Source organism: Mustela putorius, unplaced genomic scaffold, assembly GCF_011764305.1.
Source record: "Mustela putorius furo isolate JIRA1106 unplaced genomic scaffold, ASM1176430v1.1 tig00003972_pilon_pilon_pilon, whole genome shotgun sequence".
Classification (NCBI taxonomy): domain Eukaryota; kingdom Metazoa; phylum Chordata; class Mammalia; order Carnivora; family Mustelidae; genus Mustela; species Mustela putorius.
In genome coordinates, this window is record NW_025422115.1 from 16,683,853 (window position 1) to 16,703,735 (window position 19,883).

The 19,883-nt window shown below is 38.5% G+C and overlaps 1 protein-coding gene and 1 pseudogene across 1 annotated transcript in view; one reads left to right on the plus strand and one right to left on the minus strand.

The window, feature by feature from the left end:
* The window catches only part of HMG20A (high mobility group 20A), a 78,862-nt gene that overhangs the window by 34,740 nt on the left and 24,239 nt on the right, over positions 1–19,883 (plus strand). The window contains exon 2 of the mRNA XM_004758475.3: positions 17,515–17,607. Coding sequence (XP_004758532.1) covers positions 17,519–17,607 — 89 coding nt within the window. The 5' untranslated portion in view covers positions 17,515–17,518. The remainder of the gene's footprint in view (positions 1–17,514; positions 17,608–19,883) is intronic.
* Positions 2,954–4,319, minus strand: LOC123389326 (annotated as a pseudogene).

Here is a 19,883-nt window from a genome sequence, read left to right on the forward strand (position 1 = left end):
GGGGGGTCGGGAGAGGGGGGTGTGGTTATGGACATTGGGGAGGATATGTGCTATGGTGAGTGCTGTGAAGTGTGTAAACCTGGCAATTCACAGACCTGTGCCCCTGGGGTTAAAAATATATATGTTTATTTAAAAAATAAAAATAAAATTGATTAGAAAAAAAAAGTAAAATATATTTGTTCTGTGAATGAATCCATTTCTTTATTGTTTAATTCCTACGCATGGGATGCTTAGGTGGCTCTGTTGGTTAAGTGTTTGCCTTGGGCTCAGGTCACAATCCCAGGGTGCTAGGATCAAGTCCTGCATTGGGCTCCCTGCTGAGCAAGGAGCCAGCCTCTCCCTCTGCCCGCTGCTCCCCTGCTTGTGCCCCTGCCCCCCCACCCCAATAAATAAAAGCTTTAAAAAATAATAAAAATATTTCCTACACTACCCTACCAACATTTTTTTTTAAAAGACTTTGTCAGAGAGAGAGAGGATGCTAGCAGGCAGATTGGCAGGCAGAGGCAGAGGGAGAAGCAGGCTTCCTGCTGAGCAAGGAGTCCGATGTGAGATTTGATTCCAGACTATGGGGGATCATGACCCGAGCCGAAGACAGCTGCCTAACCAACTGAGTCACCCGGGCGTCCCTACCTTACCAACATTTTTAAAAATTAATAATAGGAGTGACTGAGTGGCTCAGTTGATAAAGCATCCAACTCTTAAATTTCGGTGCAGGTCAATCTCAGGGTGGTGAGATCCGGCTCCACACTAAGTGGGGAGTCTGCTGGAGATTCTCCCTCTGCCTCTGCCCCTCCTGCTGCTCACACTCTTTCTTAAAAAGGTAAATCTTAAAAATGTATATGTATAAATTAATATTTATACTTACAGGAGCATAGGCTCTAGATTTTAGGAATAGAGAGCCCCCACCAAACCCCCAACCTAACACACACCTCCTTATGCCCTTATCTTGAAGTAACCCTAAGCCTTATATGTATATGTCAGTTCTCGCCCCCATACTAACTACCCCATCTTAAAAAAAAAAAAGGTATTTAATTATCTTTTTCCTTCTCATCTCCCGTATCAAAACCTGCAGTGAAAGAGTTCTTAACTGAATTTCACTTAACTGAACCCCAGTTAACTGCCTGATGGGATTAGCCAGTGTTCTTATTCCCTCTGTAAAACATATTGATTAATGCTTACAGCCTTCTGACTGCTCTTAGCTTAATGTTCACAGCTGGTAGACTGTTCTCTAGTAAGCCTTTGTGCTTTCACCTACTCTAGTTAAATTGCACGCATATCAAAATCAGTTGTATTTATTCTTAAGCATGATTATAGCAGGTCTATCTTACTATAAATTGCATATTATAATATATAATATTTATGATAATTTTTAATTAATAAACTTTATGTTTTATAGACGTTTTAGGTTCACAACAAAATCAAGCAGAAAGTACAAAGAATTCGCACATATTCCCTGTCCTCACACATGCCATACTCCCCTCCACCATCAACATCTCCAGCCAACACCATATATTTGTTACATCAGTGAGCTTAATTAACACAATCATCACCCAAAACGCTAGTTTACATTAGGGTTCACTCTTGGTGTGGTACCTTCTGTGGGATTTGACAAACGAATGATTATATATCCACAATTGTGGTATTGTGCTGAATAGTTTCACTCCCCTAAAAATCCTTTGTATTCTGTCTGTTCACCCCTGCTTCCCCTCTAACCCTTGCACTCATTGTCTTTTTACTGTTTCCATATTTTGCCTAATCTGGATGTCCTTTGGATGGAATCATATCATACGTAACCTTTTACAATTGACTTCTTTCACTTAGTAGTATTCATTTACGTTTATTCCATGTCTTCTCATGGCTTGATAACTCACTTATTTTTAGCACTGAATAATATTCCGTTATCAGTATGTATTACAGTTTGTTTATCCACTTAGCAACTGAAAGACATGGTTGCATCCAAATTTTGATGTTACGAATAAAGCTGCCGTAAACATTCATGTGCAGGTTTTTAGTGGATGTAAGTTTTCACTTCCTTTGTGTAAATACCAAGGAACTCAATTGTTGCTAAGAATGTACTTTTGTAAGAAACTGTCAAACTGTCTTCGTAGTGGCTGTACCTTTTTTACATTCATTCCCACCAGCAGTGGATAGAATTCTTGTCCTAAATCCACATCGGCATTTGGTGTCGTCAATGTTACGGATTTTAACCGTATTAGTATTAGTTAACCGTTACAGGTTTTAACCGTACCTAGTAGCTATGTATTGGTAGTTCGTTGTCTCACTTTTCAGTTCCTTAATGACGTGATATTGAACATCTTTTCATATAGATACTTGCCATCTGTATATCCAGTTGATTGGTGGAACTGTTGGGTTCATCTACATCCTTACTGATTTTCTATCTTCTCGATATGTCTCTTTCTCTTAGAGGGGTGTTAAAGTCTCCAACTATAATGGTGGATTCATCTATTTCTCCTTGCACTTTTATCAGTTTTTGCCTCACACGTTTTGACACTCTGTAGTTAGACATATAAACATTAAAAATTATTACGTCTTCCCTGAGTATCATCCCTTGGCATTGTCCCTCTATTCCTGATGACTTCTTTGCTCTGAAGTCTGCTCTGTCTGAAATTAATATAGCTACTCTTGCTTTCTTTTGATTGGTGTTATATCATTTCCCATTCCTTCATTTTTAATGTATGTGTATCTATATATTTAAAGTGGGTTCCTTATAGACATCATATAGTTGAAACTTGTGTTTCATTCACTCTGACCATCTCTGTCTTTCAGTTGTGTATTTAGAACATTGACATGTAAGGCAGTTATTAATATAATTAGATTAATGTCTGTCATCTTCATTACTGGTTTCTATTTGTTGCCATTGTTCTTTATTCCTTTTTTATGTTCCACACCTTTTCTGCCTTTGGTGGTTTTTGGTTTTTTTTTTTTTTTGAGCTTTTATATTTGAGTTTATTCTTCATTTAACTTTTAAAACACTACTATAGTTGAATATTAAAACAAAAACAATAGCAAGTAGTGAGCTATGATTATAGTCCTTCACTCATTCACTACTTTACATAAAATGCCAGCAGTGTTATTCACTGGCCCCATTAAGAGGTCTGACACTGAACACCACCCCTGGGATGATGTTCATCATCCTCATATGCTTCCCCATTGTAATGGCGCCATCTTTCCTGATTTGGATCAAAGTCCACCAGTTCTACCTGGTCCATTTCATCAGTCTCTTCTACTTCCTTCCTCTCAGGTAGGAGTTTTTCCAGCAAAGAGAGTTTATCAGGAGACAGAAAGCCATTCTCAGGAAAATTTACCTTAAATTTGATGATGAGGCGACCCTTCTCATATGGCCTATGATAAATTGGCATGCCTTCATTTAGCACACATTTGATATCTCTATGCTTTACAATTTGACCTGGATGAGAGGTGATGACAATGGTTCGGTTGTCAAGAGTAGATATTGACTTTTGAAAACCGCACAGTGCTTCAACCAGCTGTATGTCCATATACATGAAAAGGTCTTCTCGCCAAGTAAAAACAGCATGGTTCCTTCTGATCTAAAACAATGATAATATCTCCTGGTTCCAGTCCTGGTTCTTGGTCTCCCTCACCATGGAATGTTATCTTCTGGCCATCTTTCATGCCTTTGTCAATATGAACTTCTAGAATCTTCTCTCGAACTATCTTCCTTCCATTGCAGCTTTTACATCTATCTTTAGGACTGATTGGTTCCCAATGGCCCTGGCACTCCATGCACACAGACTGAATTTGCTGAACCATTCCAGGTCCTATCTGATGAATTCTTATTTGCATTCCAGTACCTCGGCAATTGGGACAACACTCAACTGCTCCTTTCTTACCACCTCGGCCTTCATATTTATCGCAAATCACATTCTTTTGCAGAGCTATTTTTCTTGTTACACCATTATATAAATCTTCTAAGGTTACTGAGAGCTGATGCACAACATTTTTACCTCTCCTTTCTCTCTGCATTCTTCCTCCTCCTCCAAAAAACATATCAAAGATGTCCATGGGGGAGCCAAAACCACCACCAGCTCCACCTTCTTTAATTGCCTGTTCACCTCCTTTGTCATATAATTCCCTTTTCTTTGCATCAGAGAGTACTTCATAAGCTTGAGAAATCTGTTTAAACTTCTCTCCTTCATTTGGATTCTTATCAGGGTGGTACTTCAAAGCCAGTTTCCTGTAGGCCTTTTTCAGTTCTTCTTGGGTGGCATTGGGTTTGACCCCCAAAACATCATAATAAGTGGTTTCTTTCACCATTTTCGGTGAGAGGGCCGAGGCCGATGTGGGGGAGCGGGAAGGAGCGCGTTGCTGGGCGCAGCTCGGGTAGCTGCCGCTCCTCCGCGTCTCACCGAGCGTTCTGGAAAGTTCCTGCCTTTGGTGGTTTTAATTGAGCATTTTTTATTCCATTTTCTCTCCTTTCTTACCATATCAATTCTATTTCTATTTTTTACTTTTTTTTTAAGTGGTTGCCCTAGAGTTTGCAATATTTTAAAACTACTCCAAGTCTACTTTCAAATAACACTGTTCCATTCATGGGTAGTTCAAGTACCATATAACAGCAAAATACTCCTAATTCTTTTTTCTCAGCCCTTGTATCATTACTGTCATTTATTTTACATAAGTGTGTGTGTGTAAGCGTACATAATCAAATACACTGTTGCTGTTATTACTTTAAAGAAGCTGTTATCTGTTAGATCAATTAAGAATAAGAAAAATAAACCTTTTTACTTTGTCCTCACTTACTCATTTTCCAGTGGCCTTCCTTTCCTTATGTGGGTCCAAGTTTCGGACCAGTGTCATTTTTTTCTTCTTTTTGAAGAACATTTTTACTTCTTTCTTTTTTACTTTTTTTTTTTTTTTTCACTTTCAAGGCAGGTCTACTGGAAACAAATCCTTCAATTTTTCTTTGTGAAAATTTTTGTTTCTCCCTCACTTTTGTAGATCATATCACAGGATACAGAAATTTAGGCTGTTGTTTTTTTTTCTCTCAATGCTTCGTATATTTTTATTTGACAGACAGAGATCACAAGTATGCAGAGAGGCAGGCAGAGAGAGAGAGAGAGGAGGAAGCAGGCTCCCTGCTGAGCAGAGAGCCCAATGCAGGACTCTATCCCAGGACCCTGGGATCACGACTTGAGCCAAAGGCTGAGGCTTTAACCCACTGAGCCACCCAGGAGCCCCTGCTTCCTGTATTTCATTCCCCTCTCTTGATTACATACTTTCTAAGGAGAGATTGGATATAATTATCTTTGCTTCTGTAGGTTAGGTATTTTTAGGAAGCTGGCTTCTTTCTTAACCCCCTCCCCCCTCAGGATATGTGTGTGGATCAATTTTATTTTAAACCCAGTGTTTTATTTTAACATACAGTGCTATATTAGTTTCACGTCTACAATGTAGTGACCCAACCTTCCATACATTAATCAGTGTTCATCAAGACAAGTGCATTCCTAATGCCCTTCAACTATTTCATTCATCCCCCCCAGCCACCTCTCCTCTGGTAACCATCAGTTTGTTCTCTGTAAGAGTTAAGAGTCAGTCTCTTGGTTTACCTCTCACTCTCTCTCTTTCTTTTCCTTTGCTTGTTTGCTTTGCTTCTTAAATTCCGCATGAATGAAATCATGTATTTGTCCTTCTCTGACTGGCTTATTTTGCTTAGCATTATACTGTCTAGGACCATCCAAGTCACTGCAAATAGCAAGATTTCATTCTTTTATACCTGAATAATACTCCATTGTATGTATACACCTCATCTTCTTTATCCATTCACCTATTGATGGGCACTAGGCTACTTTCATAGTCTGACTATTGTCAGTAATGCTGCAGTAAACATAGGGGGGCATATATCCCTTCAAATGCTGTTCTCACATTCTTTGGGTTAATAATACTCAGTAGTGTGGTTACCGAGTCACAGGGTAGTTCTATTTTTAACGTTTAGAGGAAACTCCATATTGTTTCCCACAGTATCTACACCAGCTTGCATTCCCACCAACAGTGCACAAGTGTTGCTTTTTTTCCACATCCTCACCAACACTTGTTTCTTGAGTTTTGTATTTTAGCCATTCTGGTAGATGTGAGGTAATATCTCATTGTGGTTTTGATTTACATTTCACTGATGATGATGTTGAGCAAGTTTTTATATGTCTGTTGGACATCTGGATGTCTTTGGAGAAATGTCTGTCTGTTCATGTCTTCTCCTTTTTAATTAGATTATTTGGAGTTTTGATGTTGAATTGTATTAGATCTTTATATATTTTGGATACTAGCCCTTTGTCAGATATGTCAGATATGTCAGAAGAACATATATGCAAATATCTTCTTCCATTGAACAGGTTGTCTTTTAGTTTTGTTGATTTTCTTCTTCACTGTGCAGAAGTTTTTTATTTTGGTGTAGTCCCAGTACTTTATTTTTGCTTTTGTTTCCCTTACCCCAGGAGACCTATCTAGAAAGGATGTTGCTATGACCATTGTCAAAGAAATTACTGCCTGTTTTCTAGAATTTTTATGTTTTCAGGTCACATATTTAGGTGCTTAATCTATTCTGAGTTTATTTTTATGTATGGTGTAAGAAAGTGGTCTAGTTTCATTTCTTTGCATACAGTTGTCCAGTTTTCCCAAGACTATTTGTTGAAGAGACTGTCTTTTTCCCATTGCATATTCTTGCCTCTTTGTAGAAGATTAATTGATGATATAATTGTGGGTTTATTTCTGGCCTTTCTAGTCTGTGTTTGTTTTTGTGCCAGTACCATACTGTTTTGATTGCAATAGTTTTGTAATATAACTTTAAGTCTGGAATTGTGAAACCTCCAGTTTTGTTGTTTTCAAGACTGTTTTGGCTATTTGGGGTCTTTTCGTGATTCCATACAAATTTTAGCATTGTTTGTTCTAGTTCTGTGAAGAATGCTGGTGGTATTTTGATAGGGGTTGCATTATATGTCTAGATTGCTTTAGGTAGTATAGAACTTTTAACAATATTTGTTAAATCCATGAGCATGGAATGTCCATTTCTTTGTATCAACTTCAGTTTCTTTCATAGCCGTTTTATACTTTTCAGAGTACAGGCCTTTCACCACTTTGGTTAAGTTTATTCTTATGTATCTTATTATTGGGTACAATTGTAAATGGGATTGTTTTTCTTGATTTCTCTTCTGCTTCATTATTAGTATATAGAAATGCAACAGAGTTTCATATATTGATTTTGTATCCTGTAGCTTCATTGAATTCATTTGTCAGTTCTAGTATTTTTTTTTTTGTGGAGTCTTTAGCATTTTCTATTTATAGTATCATATCATCTGCAAATTATAGAAGTTTTACTTCTTCCTCACCAATTTGGATGCCTTGTCTGATTGCTGTGGCCAGGACTTCCACCACTATGTTGAATAAAAGTGGTGTAAGTTGACATCCTTTTCTTGTTCCTGACCTTAGGAGAAAAGCTGTTTTTTTTCCCATTGAGTAAGATGTTAGATGTGGATTTTTCATATAAGGCCCTTATTATATTGAGGTATATTCCATGTAAACCTATTATATTGAGAGTGTATATCATAAGTGGGTATTGTACTTTATGAAAGCTTTTTCTGCATCTGTTGAAATGATGTTTTTTATCCTTTCTCTTATTTTTCTTTAAGATTTTATTTTTAAGTAATCTCTGCATCCAATGTGAGGCTCGAACTCACAGCCCCAAGAGCAGGAGATGCATGTTGTACAATTGAACCAGGCCAGGCACCCCTATCCTTTCTCTTATTGATGCAATGTGTCACATTGATTGATTTGTGAATATTGAACCACCCTTGCATCCTGGGAATAAATCCCACTTGATTGTGGTGAATGATTTTTTAAATATATTGTTGGATTCAGTTTGCTAGTATTTTGTTCAAGATTTCTACATCTGTGTTCATCAGAGATACTGGCTTTAGTTTTCATTTTTTGTGGTGTCTTTACCTGATTTTGGTATCAGGGTAATGCTCACCTCACAAAATGAATTTAGAAGTTTTCCTTCCTCTTCTATATTTGGAAAACTTTGAGAAGAGTAGGTATTAGCTTTTCTTTAAATGTTTGATAGAATTCATCTGTGAAGCTGTCTGGTCCTGGACTTTTTGGTTTTAGGGGAGATTTTTTTATTAACTGATTCTTAAATTCCTGGTAATCAGTCTGTTTAAATTTTCTATTTCTTCCTGCTTCAGTTTTGATAGGTTATGTTTTTAGGAATTTATCCATTTCTTTTAAGTTTGTGTAATTTATTGGCATATAATTTGTCATAAATCTCTTACAACCATTTGTATTTCTGTGTTATTGGTTAGTTCTCCTCTTTCATTTGTGATTTTGTTTGAGTTCTCTCTTTTTTTGAGGCTGGTGGAGGTTTATCAGTTCTTTTATCTTTTCAAAAAGAAACAGCTTCTGGTTTCAAAGATTTCTTCTTCTTCTTCTTCTTTTTGGTTTCTATATCATTTATTTCTGCTCTAATCTTTATTATTTCTTTCCTTCTGGTTTTGGGCTTTGTTTGTTCTTTCTCTAGATCCTTTAGGTAGGTCAGGTGGTTTATTCAAGATTTTTTTTTTTTTAATCTTGGGGTAAGACTGTATTGCTATAAACTTCCTTCTTAGACCTGCTTTTCCTACATTCCAAAGATTTTGGAGCATTGTGTTTTCTTTTTCATTTCTCTCCATGTAATTTTTTATTTCTTCTTTGATTTCTTAGTTGACCCAGTCATTATTTAGTAGCATGTTCCTTTGCTTCCATTTGTGCTCTTCCTAGATTTTTTCTTATGGTTGATTTCTAGTTTCATAGCATTGTGGTCAGAAAAGTTACATAGTATGACTTAGATATTTTTGAATTTGTTGAGATTTGTTTTGTGACCTAATATGTGATATGTTCTGGAGATTGTTCCACGTGTATTTCAAAAGAATTTATATTCTGCTCTTTTCACATGGAATGTTCTGAATATATGTGTTATATCCATCTGGTCTAGTGTGCTATTCAAAGCCACTATTTCCATGTTGATTTCTCTTCAGATGGTCTGTCCATTGATGTAATGGGGTGTTAATGTCTGTACTCTTATTATATTGCTATCGATTGGTTCCTTTATGTTTGTTTTAAATGTTTTATGTATTTGGGTACTCCCATGTTGGTTACATAAATATTATAATTGTTATAACTTATTGTTGGACTGTCCCTTTAATAATTATATATATAATATATATATATATTTGTCTCTTATTAAAGCCTTTGTTTTAAAGTCTGTTTTGTCCCTTATCAGTATTGCTACCCCAGCTTTCTTTCAACATCCATTTGCATGATACATGTTCCTCTGTCCCCTCATTTTCAATGTGCATGTGTCTTTTGGTCTGAATTAAGACCCTTATAGGCAGTGTACAGATGGGTCTTGATTTTTATCCATTCTGTCATCTTGTGTTTTTTGATTGGAGAATTTAGTCCATTTATACACCAAGTGATTATTGATGGATAGGTATTTGTTGCCATTTTGGTAGCTGTTTTGTGATTGTTTTTGTAGTTCTTATCTGATCCTTTCTTCTCTTCCTCTCTTTTACAGTTTGCTGGCCTTCTTTAGTAATATACTTGGGTTCCTTTCTCTTTCTTCTTTGAGTATCTCTGTTTGGTTTTTGATTTGTCATTACCATTAAGTTTTTATATAACATCTTCTGCATATAGCAGTCTATATTAAGTTGATGGTTGCTTAAGTTTGAACCCAGTCTTTCCTCTATTCACTCCCGCATGTTATAGCTATATGCTATCATATTTTACATTCTTTTGTTTTATGAATCTTTTGAGTGATTTTTACCAGTATACTTATTTTTACTACTTTTGTATTTCCTACCTTTCTTACTCTTACTTATGGCCTTTCCTTTCTACTCACAGATTCCCCTTTACATTTCTTGTGGGGCTCTTGTAGTGGTCATAAACTCTTAGCTTTTGTTTGTCTGAGAAAGTCTTTATATCTCCTTCTGTCTGAATGATATCCTTGCTGGATAATGTATTCCTCACTGCAAATTTTTTTTTTTTTTGATACTTTGAATGTATCATGCCACTTTCTTCTGGCCTAAAAACTTTTGCTGAAAAACCACTTCGAGTCTTATGGGGTTTCCTTTGTGTATAACTCTCTTCTTTTCTCCTGTTGCTTTTAAATTTTCTCTTTTCATCATTACTTTTTTACATTTTACTTACTATATGCCTTGGTGTAGACCTTCTTGGTTTGATTTTGTGGGGGAATCTCTCTGCCTCCCGGATCTAGGTATCTGTTTACTTCCCCAGATTAGGAAAGTTTTCAGCTATTATTTCTTCAAATAAATTTTCTGTCCCCTTATCTCTCTCCTCTTCTCCTTGGATCTCTATAATGCAAATGTTACACTTGGTGGAGTCACTGAGTTCCCTAAGTCTGTTCTCATTTTGCATATTTTTTTCCTCTCACCTTTCAATTTGATTAGTTTCCATTAGTCTGTCTTCTAGATCGTTAATTCATTCCTCTACTTTTTCTAGTCTGCAATTTATTCCATCTGGTGTCTTTTTAATTTCATTTATTATGCTCTTCATCTCTGATTCTTTTTTATCTCTTTGTCAAAGGTCTCCCTGTTGTTCTCCACTCTTTTCTCAAGTATAGTGAGTATCTTTATGATCATTATTTTAAATTCCCTGTCAGGCATATTACTTGGATCCATTTAGCCTAGGTTTCTTGCTGTGGTTGTGTCCTTTTCTTTCAGTTGGGACATACTTCTCTCTCCCATTTTGTCTAATGCTCTGTGTCTGTTTCTGTGTGTTAGGAAAGTCAGCTATGTCTCCTGCTCTTTAAAATAATGGACTTAAGAAGAAGAGGTCCTGTAGTGCTGTGCAGGTCAATGTCCTTTGTTTACCAGGACCTGGTGCTTCAAGAGGTGTTTGCCGTGCGTGTTGCATATGTCCCACTATTGTGTCTGGGCCACTTTTTCCTTCAGTCCAATTGTCTACAGAGACTCTCTTTGCTTGTTTTTGCACAGTATTTGGTCCACAGTCAGGGTGTGCATTTTTTTTTTAAGATTTTATTTATTTATTTGACAGACAGAGATCACAAGTAGGCAGAGAGGCAGGCAGAGAGAGAGCAGAGGAAGCAGGCTCCCTGCAGAGCAGAGAGCCCGGTGCAGGACTCGATCCCAGGACCCTGGGATCATGACCTGAGCCGAAGGCAGAGGCTTTAACCCAGTGAGCCACCCAGGCGCCCCAGGGTTGCAATTTTAACAAGGTTCACCTAGGACACGCAAGGCCCTCTACCACTGCCAAAACTGAGACTCTGCAAAACACATGGATTGGAGGTGGGTTGGGGGATGCAATGTTGGCACAGTCTTCTCAGGGAGGTAGACTTGGCAGTGCTGGGACTGGGCCGACTTGACTGGAAAGGATGGATCCACCAAAGCACATGATGGTGGGGTTTGGTGTAAACAACTTAGGTAGTAAATAGTGAGTGCGCCTGCTGTGCTGGTTCCTGCAGGTGGCTGTGTATCTCCTGCCAGCTCCTTAGTTCCTGGAGAAGTCCCTCAGTGATCCCTGCCCCTCTAGGACACACTCAGGAATGAGTAAATTACTCTCCCTCTCATATGCCCCAAGCATTCTTTAAACTGCTGCTTCTGTGCTGTATTTCAGCTGGCTGTTTGTTTTGCTGTCTCTTTAAGGGTAGGGACTCAGCTTCCTATAACCCTCTAGGCTCTCCCAGAACTGAACCCATTGATTTTTTAAATTCCATGCTTTAAGTCCCATTGTTTTTAAGAACTCAGGAAATTTGGCCTTTCTCACTTTCAAAGCCAAATGTTATAGGGGTTCATCTTCCTCCTGCAGGCTTCCCAGTGTCACGGTTTGTTTCTTTCTCTCTCCTAGCCTGAAGCTCACTTCCCCCTACCACCCTCCTCAACAGACAAGCACCAGTAGTTCGGCCCCCACCATATCTCCACCCTTCCTACCCTCTTCAGTATGGCCTGTTCTCTATCTTTAATTGTGGAGGTTTGTTCTCCCAGTCTGCAGGTGTTTTTCTGGGTTATTTATACTGATGTGAGTATTGTCTAGTTGTATTCATGGGACAAGGTGAGTGTAGGGTCTGTCCACCCTCTTTGCAGCCTTCCCTCTATTCTAGCTTCTTTCAAGATTTTTTTCTTTATCTTTGATTTCCTGAAGTTTGAGTATGATTTTTTTTTTTTTTTTTACTAAAGCTTTTTTGTTTATTTTTTACATTATTCTGTTTGATGTTCTCTGAGTCTCTTGGACCTGTGGACTATTGTTTGATATTAATTTGGAGGAATTCTGTCACTGTTGCTTCAAATACTGCTTTTGTTCTTTTCTCTCCTCTACTGCTATTCCCATTATATGTATGTTACAGCTTTTGTAGTCACTCCAGGTTTTGGATAGTCTGTCCTTTTGTTGATTCCAGTCTGTTTTCTCTTTGCTTTTCTGTTTTAGAAATTTCTCTTGTCATATTATCAAATTCAGAGAATCTATCCTCAGCTATGTCCAGTCTACTAATAAACCCATTAAAAATATTCATTTATGTGTCAGTGTTTTTTTTATCTCCAACATTTCTTTTTGATTCTTTCTTAGAATGTCCATCTCTCTTTTATCTGTTTATATTTTATATTATCTGTCTCTTCCTGCATTGTCTACATTTTCCATTAAAGCCCTGAACTTATAATTTTAAAATGTTCTGGTCTGAAAACTTCAGTATTCATGCCATAGATTACTTGTTCAGTCTCTTCAAACTGTGTTTTTTTTCTTCCAGTATGCCTTGTAATTTTTTTGTTGAAGAGTTGACATGATATACTGGATAGAAGGAACTGTGGTACATAGGCCTTCAGTAATGTAGTGGTAAGGGTAGAGGGAGAAGCATTCTATAGTCTTAGCATTAGGTCTCAGTCTTTTGGTGAGCCTCTGCCCCTGGACTGTAACCTCTCATGCTTCTCAGGGTTTTTTTTTTTTTTCCTCCCTTTAGGTGAGACAGGATGGCTGGAGGGAGCTGGAGTTGTATGTATCCCTTAACCCATGTGGAAAGCTAGAAGGGCTAGAATTGATATTTCCTTAGCATTCCTAAAAAAATGTGGTAAGAATATGGAGAATTTGGAACTCTCTTATATTGTTAGGAGGAACATAAAATGCACAGATGCTTTGGAAGACACGTTGGCAGCTCCTCAAAATGTTAAATGTGGAGTTACCATATGACCCAGTGATTCCATTCCTAGATATATGCCCAGGAGAACTGAAAACACGTCCACAAGAAAACTTGTACACAAATGTTCATAAACAGCATGATTCATAGTGACCAAAAAGTAGAACTAACCTAGGTCTGTCAGCTGAAAATGGATAAGCAAAATGTGGTGTATCCATGCAATGGAATGTTACTCATCCATAAAAAAGAATGAAATGCTGATGCTACAGCGTGATGAAGCTGTGTGATAAACACCTTTATGCCTAACAAAAGGAGCCAGACACAAAAGGCCACATCATGTATGATTCCATTTATATGAGATGTTCAGAACAGGTATATAGCCATAAAGACAGAAAGGAGATTAGTAGTTACCCAGGCCTAGGAGAAGGGGAGAATGAAGAGTAACTGCTAGTGGGTACCAAGTTTCTTTTGGGGGTGATGAAAATGTTCTAAAATCATCATGGTGTTGATTGTATGGATAGCCTTATAAATATATAAAAGCCACTGAATTGTATGTTTTAAGGGATGAATTTTATGGTATGTGATTTATATGTTTAAAAAAGCAACTTCGGGTGGCCTTTGATGTGAGTCAGGGATAGGGAGTGTAAAGAGAGGAGGGTGAGTGGGAGGGTTTGAGTGACTTAGGTTTGAATTGGTTGGAAAAGTTTGTCAGAGCTGTTATGGCATTTGGGGAAGATCCTAAGAAAATGTAGAATGACTGCTGAGAACATTGAGGGCCTACTTGTGGTTAGATAAATTTACAGGAGCATCCTTTGTGACTTTTCTCCAACACCATCTTGAGCTAAAACTCAGAATTGATCTATATCTGAGGTGTAAAAGGAGTGGCAAGGCAAAGAATTTGAGAGTGTTGACAAAAGAATATTTGAAATGTGGCCATGGAATCTAAGCTGGACAGAGAAGGGAAAATCAAGGGCCAGTGAATAGAGGTTTGCGTGGTTAGAGGTCAGTTGTAGTAGAAGTAATTGAGAGAGCTGAAATGATAGGGAATAGTGGTCAAAAAGACTTGAATTTGAGGCTAGTTGGACAGACAACATGATTTTTTAAAGAACTGGGAGTTTTACATAAGGCTTTTAGTGTGGAAAATGAGGGCAGAATCTCTCCTCTCAACTCTGAGGTATGTGATGAGGAGGGAATATAGTGCCTCTCCATGAAAGAACTTAATGAAGTGAGATTAACATACAAAAGTAAGGAAAGGGCACTTGAAAATAGCCAACCCCAGAAAACCTAAGTACAAATTAGGCTTCCAGCAACTGTCCAACACATTTGGAATAATGTAGTCTCATTGTTGAGATCATCCCTCTTGTTGGGAAGGGTTACTAGGAAAATCTTAGTTGAGGAACATTTTAAACTCCACCTCTGTTGACCATGCAGTGTTCTGACTATTATTTGGTGCTCCATATTTACTACAGGGAGAAAATGTGTTGATTGCCCAATAAATATCTAGTGTACTTACTATAATTGTCATTATAATTTTTATTATTGTCATTAAAATATCTTTAAATTGGCACCATGTTTTATATATCTTTCTTTCTTTTTTCTTTTTTTTTTTTTTTTCAGTGAATGGCTAGTGTTCGAGGGTATTTTGGGATTTTCAGAGCTACAGTCTAGACCCTCGTTCAAAGTGTAAGCCCCAAAGTAATGCTCTTTTTTGATGCCTCCAGGTAGAAGCCTTCACTGGGAGGTCCCATCTGCAAGGAAACATCTGTGTGTTATGCTTACTTATGTAAACTGCAGTGGAAAACCAGATTTGTATATTGCTTTGACTTTGTGCATATTTCTCTTCTTTCCCCTTCCAGAGCAGCATTCATTACATTTCTTAAGTGCTTCACATAGAATTTCAAAGTTCAGTGTGACCTCTGTACTGGGACACTATCAGACACAGATGCTACACCGAAAGGCTTTTTGGCAGTCAGTGGCTTAGTAGCCGTGATTCACTTTGAATCACCCCCTCATGGACCATATGAAAGCAGATTCTTGCAGGAACCCAGCCATGTTCTTGGGAATCGTTTTCTTTTCCAACTTATTGGACTAGTTTAGAGGCCTTTGGGTTTCACCGGACTTTTTCCTTATTTCCTTCTTTTGTTGATCTTGGCCCCTTAACCCTCCACCCACTTTATTACTCATTTCTTAAGGACCTGACTACTAAGTAACACTAGAGAAAGTATATCTGAAGCCACATGGGTTGCATAAAACCAACTTAAGAAAAAAAAAGGGCAAGAAACTTGTGTTCTCTCAGCTTCCTTTGTTTATATGATCTGTTTATATGTTGCTAAGGTTGTGTTGTCCAGCTGCTTCCCAGTATCAACAATGACTGAAGATAACTGGGCAGCACCCTGAGAGGGTCATGTTGGCAGAGTGAATGACAAGACCCTTCATTCAGCCCCTGCCAGATAATATATTGCCTTTGAGGTATGATGGATGCCAGAAGCTTCAGATGCTAAATCTTAAATGTCTTGAAAGACCATTTACAGTTAGGAAAGATGTTTAAAAAGAAGCCAGCTAACTGAGTCCTTCCTTACAAAGTTTGGGAGTAAATATCTGGCTATTTGAATGTTTGCTTGAGGTTTACAATTAGACTGTATGGCATCTAATTGATTAGTGGGGTTTTTGATAAGATGAATATCAGGGTAAGGCGACATTAGCAGTCCTTAAAGCCCAGGCTCTAATCTGCTATGTGCATAATGTGAGTTAAAATTAAATTAAAATGAAGTGCACTTACATCAGGATTATTCTAGAAAACATCCCGAATGGAATTTTGCCGTACGTGTTAGAGCCCCTCGTAAGCTCCCCTGCCTTGAAGGAATTGAGCAAGCATCCCTGCATGTGGAAGAAACTGATTGAGTCTGAAGTTCCTCTCTCTGCTTACCAGGCTCTACCCACCGCAGTGGGTAAGGGACCCACAGATGCGGGTTTTTTTTTTGTTTTTTGGGGGGGTGGGGGGGTTTGCAGTAAGCCGTGTAGGAACCTTGGTCTGCTAACTAACAAATTTAGGAGGAAAAACAAGAAGATAAGTAAGAATAAGAGGTAAGCCGTCAGTGTTACCATTTTGGAAGAAAATGACTATACTCAACCTTTAGAATTTGGTGCGGCGTCATCTGCGTCTTGGTGTTTCCTCCTCCGTGGGCTGAATCCCACCTAGCTCTGCGTGGGCTGCTGTGCCTTCCCCTTCACTGCGGTTTCATTCGGTCTCCTTAGCAGCAGCCCCTGAAATAACTGCTGGGGGAGCTCCTAAATGAATCCTCATAATTTGCTTCTCAGTTCTCCCCGTTTGATTGAGGTACTCTTTTCCTTGAGTGGTTCCCAGTTCCATTTAAGTGGCTACTGTTTGGGGTCACTATTGAATGTTTTGTTTGACTATCACTTTCATGATGAATGGGAGGTCACTGCCTGTAGCTGTGGGGTGAAGCCCTCGTGGTGAGCCTTGAAAGGAAAAAATCTCTTTGTAGTGATATGCTAAATGAAATGACTCTCTTTGTGACTCTGTCCTTTTATCCTTTCAGTCTGATAACCTCAGGTTCTTGTGATTTATTTGGTTTCCTTCCATTAAGCTCAGTAGTTTCCTGTACCCAGGTGCATGCTATTTCCGTTGGTCATCATGGGGATACGGAGCTTATTTCTGACCTGGAAGTGTGGTTGCTTTGACTCTGCACCACATCAGTATGCCTTCCAGCCTCCACTTCCTCTGCATCATTATTTCCTTTCGGAGGGCTCAGTTTGTTACCATTTAATCTAAGGATGATTCATCTGGGACCGAGACCCAGTAATGCTGTAATAACAATACCTTGCTTTATATAATAATACTCAAAGTACTTAGGATCTTAGCCTTTCTCTGTTTATGAAGCTCTTTCAGCTTAATCCTCACAGTAACCCTGTGGGTCAAGTCAGCAATTTCGTCTGTGTCTAAGCTGGTAAAACTGTATCTCAAAGACACTGAATAACTTGTTCAGGGACGCACTGCTTCTGAGTTATTCTGCTTAACAGTTTTTACAGAAAATGAAGAATGCTTTTGAAGATATTCTGCTTGAACAGAAAGGAATTTCCAAACTGTGTCCCATTTATTAAAATCTAACTCTTTTTAGTCTGGTCCTTCGGTAAGACCAAAGTCAAGAGCTCATTAACCAGAGTTTAAATTGTCATGTCCAAGTCAAGAAAATAAATATTGAGGTCAGTTTCTATTCTGCTGCTGGTGTGATAAGTTTAGGGAAGGCTGGCGCTTAAATTAATGGAACTTCAACTGGAAGTAATTAAGGCAATATCATTATTTTCTTATCCTCTCTTCCTTTTAGAGAGATGGAAACCTTGATGACTAGCTCCACCCTGCCACCCCTTTTTGCAGATGAAGATGGCTCCAAGGAGAGTAATGATCTGGCTACAACTGGGTAAGCAGCTGCTTTGGGACCCTGGACCTCTCGGCCTAAGCTTCAAACCAGAGCTTCTGACAATGTGTGAGGTCCTGAAGAAAACATTTTATATGATAAAAATAGAAGGTATGTTTGTTATGCTTTGCAAAGAGAGTGAGAGCCACTGTAAGCTGCTCTGTTATCTGCATTCAGCCATCACTTGCAGTGCTCTGGTTCCTGTGAACTGGAACAGCGGGTATGTGGACCTAGGAAACATCATCAGTTCCCCCAGTTAAGAGAATTACGTAGTCACCATTAAGTGAATACCTGCCACGGGGCTCGCTTTGAAAATCAAGTTCATTTTCTGTTTGAATTGCCACAGATGTTGGAATGATTTTCCCCCCAAAGGTCAGATTGTTTTTTTAGATCAGATTTTGTAATATGGCTCTTTTATTCAAGATGCCTGCGAGCTCTGAGTAACTTCTGTTCCCTTTTCTTCCCCGCCAATCTCCTTTCTTTGGTATTTTTGGATAAATATGTAAAAGAATATAAAAAAAGGCTAATAGTCCCTCTTCCCTTGAAAATCTCTGTTCCACTTGAATTTTTATCTTTTCTATTTAGAAGTTATTGGCCATGGAAGAAATATAGATTGATAGATTGAGGTGCTAGTTAATCTCTACGATTAATTATTTTAGTACTCTGTAGAGCTCTTTAAAAATAGACTACACTTTGTATTTCTGTTTCCTTCCCTCACATTTACTTCTTTCCTCATTAATATTTGCCTTCTGACCTTACTATTCAGATAAAACTGCTCTTTTAGACTTTCCGAAGTTGCTAAATTCAATTTATTCAAGAAAAATTTTCTGAGTGTCTTCTCTGTGCCAGACACTGTTCTAGGCACTGGATACTAAGCAATGACCAAAGCAGATAAAAATACCAGCCCTGTAGAGCTTAAATACTACTAGGGACATCAGGCAATAAACAGGATAAGTAAGTAAAATACATACTATGTTCTTAAGAACTATGGATTAACAAATAAAGCAGGGAAGAGGGATAGGAAGTCTTTGGGGTGGTTTTAGATAAGATGGCCCCAGGAAGTCTTTAAAAGTGGATTCAATAAAGACCTGAAAGAAGTAAGGTAGCTAGCATGCAGTTCTCTGGGGAAGATTATTTGAGGTAGAGGGAGGAGTAAGTGCAAAACTCCCTGAGTTAAGAGTGTTTCTACCTATTAGAAACAGTCAGGAGGCCAGTGTGGCTGGAGCAGAATACCCCAAAGGAAGGGTAACCAAGGGCTCCATCAGCACTTTCTGAGTCAGAAAGTCTGAGGGCGAGAGGTTTTACACTCTAGTAAGTTCCCAGGCGATGTCAGTACTGCTGTTGTGAGGCCCATACTTTGAATAGCTGCAGTCTAGATCATGTAGGTTCTTATAAGTCAGAGTAAGCACTTTAACTGGCACTCCAAGTAAGGTGGGAAAGCATTGGATGATTTTGAGTAGAATGATATGATCCAGCTTACTTCTTAATGAGATCCCTGTGGCTGTTAAACTGAAAATAGAGTGACGGGAACAGGGGCTGAAGCAAGGAGATGAGTTAAGCTCCTGAAATAATTCAAGTGAGAGATGATGACTTAAAGAGCATCACTAGTGACTTTGACATGTCTTTTTGGTGGAGTAGTAGGGGCGAAGCGTCAGTGGAGAGAGTTGCAATGATCATGGGAATGGGGCTTGGTGACAAATATAGAATTCTACATATATTTTAAAGATAAACCCAGTAAGATTTGCCTGAAAAACCAGATGAGATGTGAAAGGAGAGAAAAAAGCAGTCAAAGACAACTCCAAGCTCTTGGCCTAAGTGACCAAAGGGATAGAATTGCCATTAACTTCCATGGAGGAAGCTGAGCAGGAGCTCAGTTTGGGAAATTTTAAACATTTATTTATTTATTTTGAGAGAGAGAGAAAAAGAGCACGAATCAGGGGAGGGACAGAGGGAAAGACTCAAACACACACCCCCTGAGTACCAAGCCCAACACAGGGTTGGAGATCATGACCTGAGCCCAATCAAGAGTCAGACACTTAAACAACTGAACCACCCAGGTGCCCCAGTTTTGGAGATTTTAAATTTGAGTTGCTTGTTAGATATCCAGGTAGAGATGTCAAATAGACCACTTGATATAGGGCTTTGAGGTTAGGGGAGTCTAGACCAGAAAAAGAAACATGGGAATCATCGGCATATACCTCATATTTAAAACCAGGAGACTGGTTGAGATCACCAAAGAAATGAGCACTATGTAGACAGAAAAGAGAAGAGATCTAATG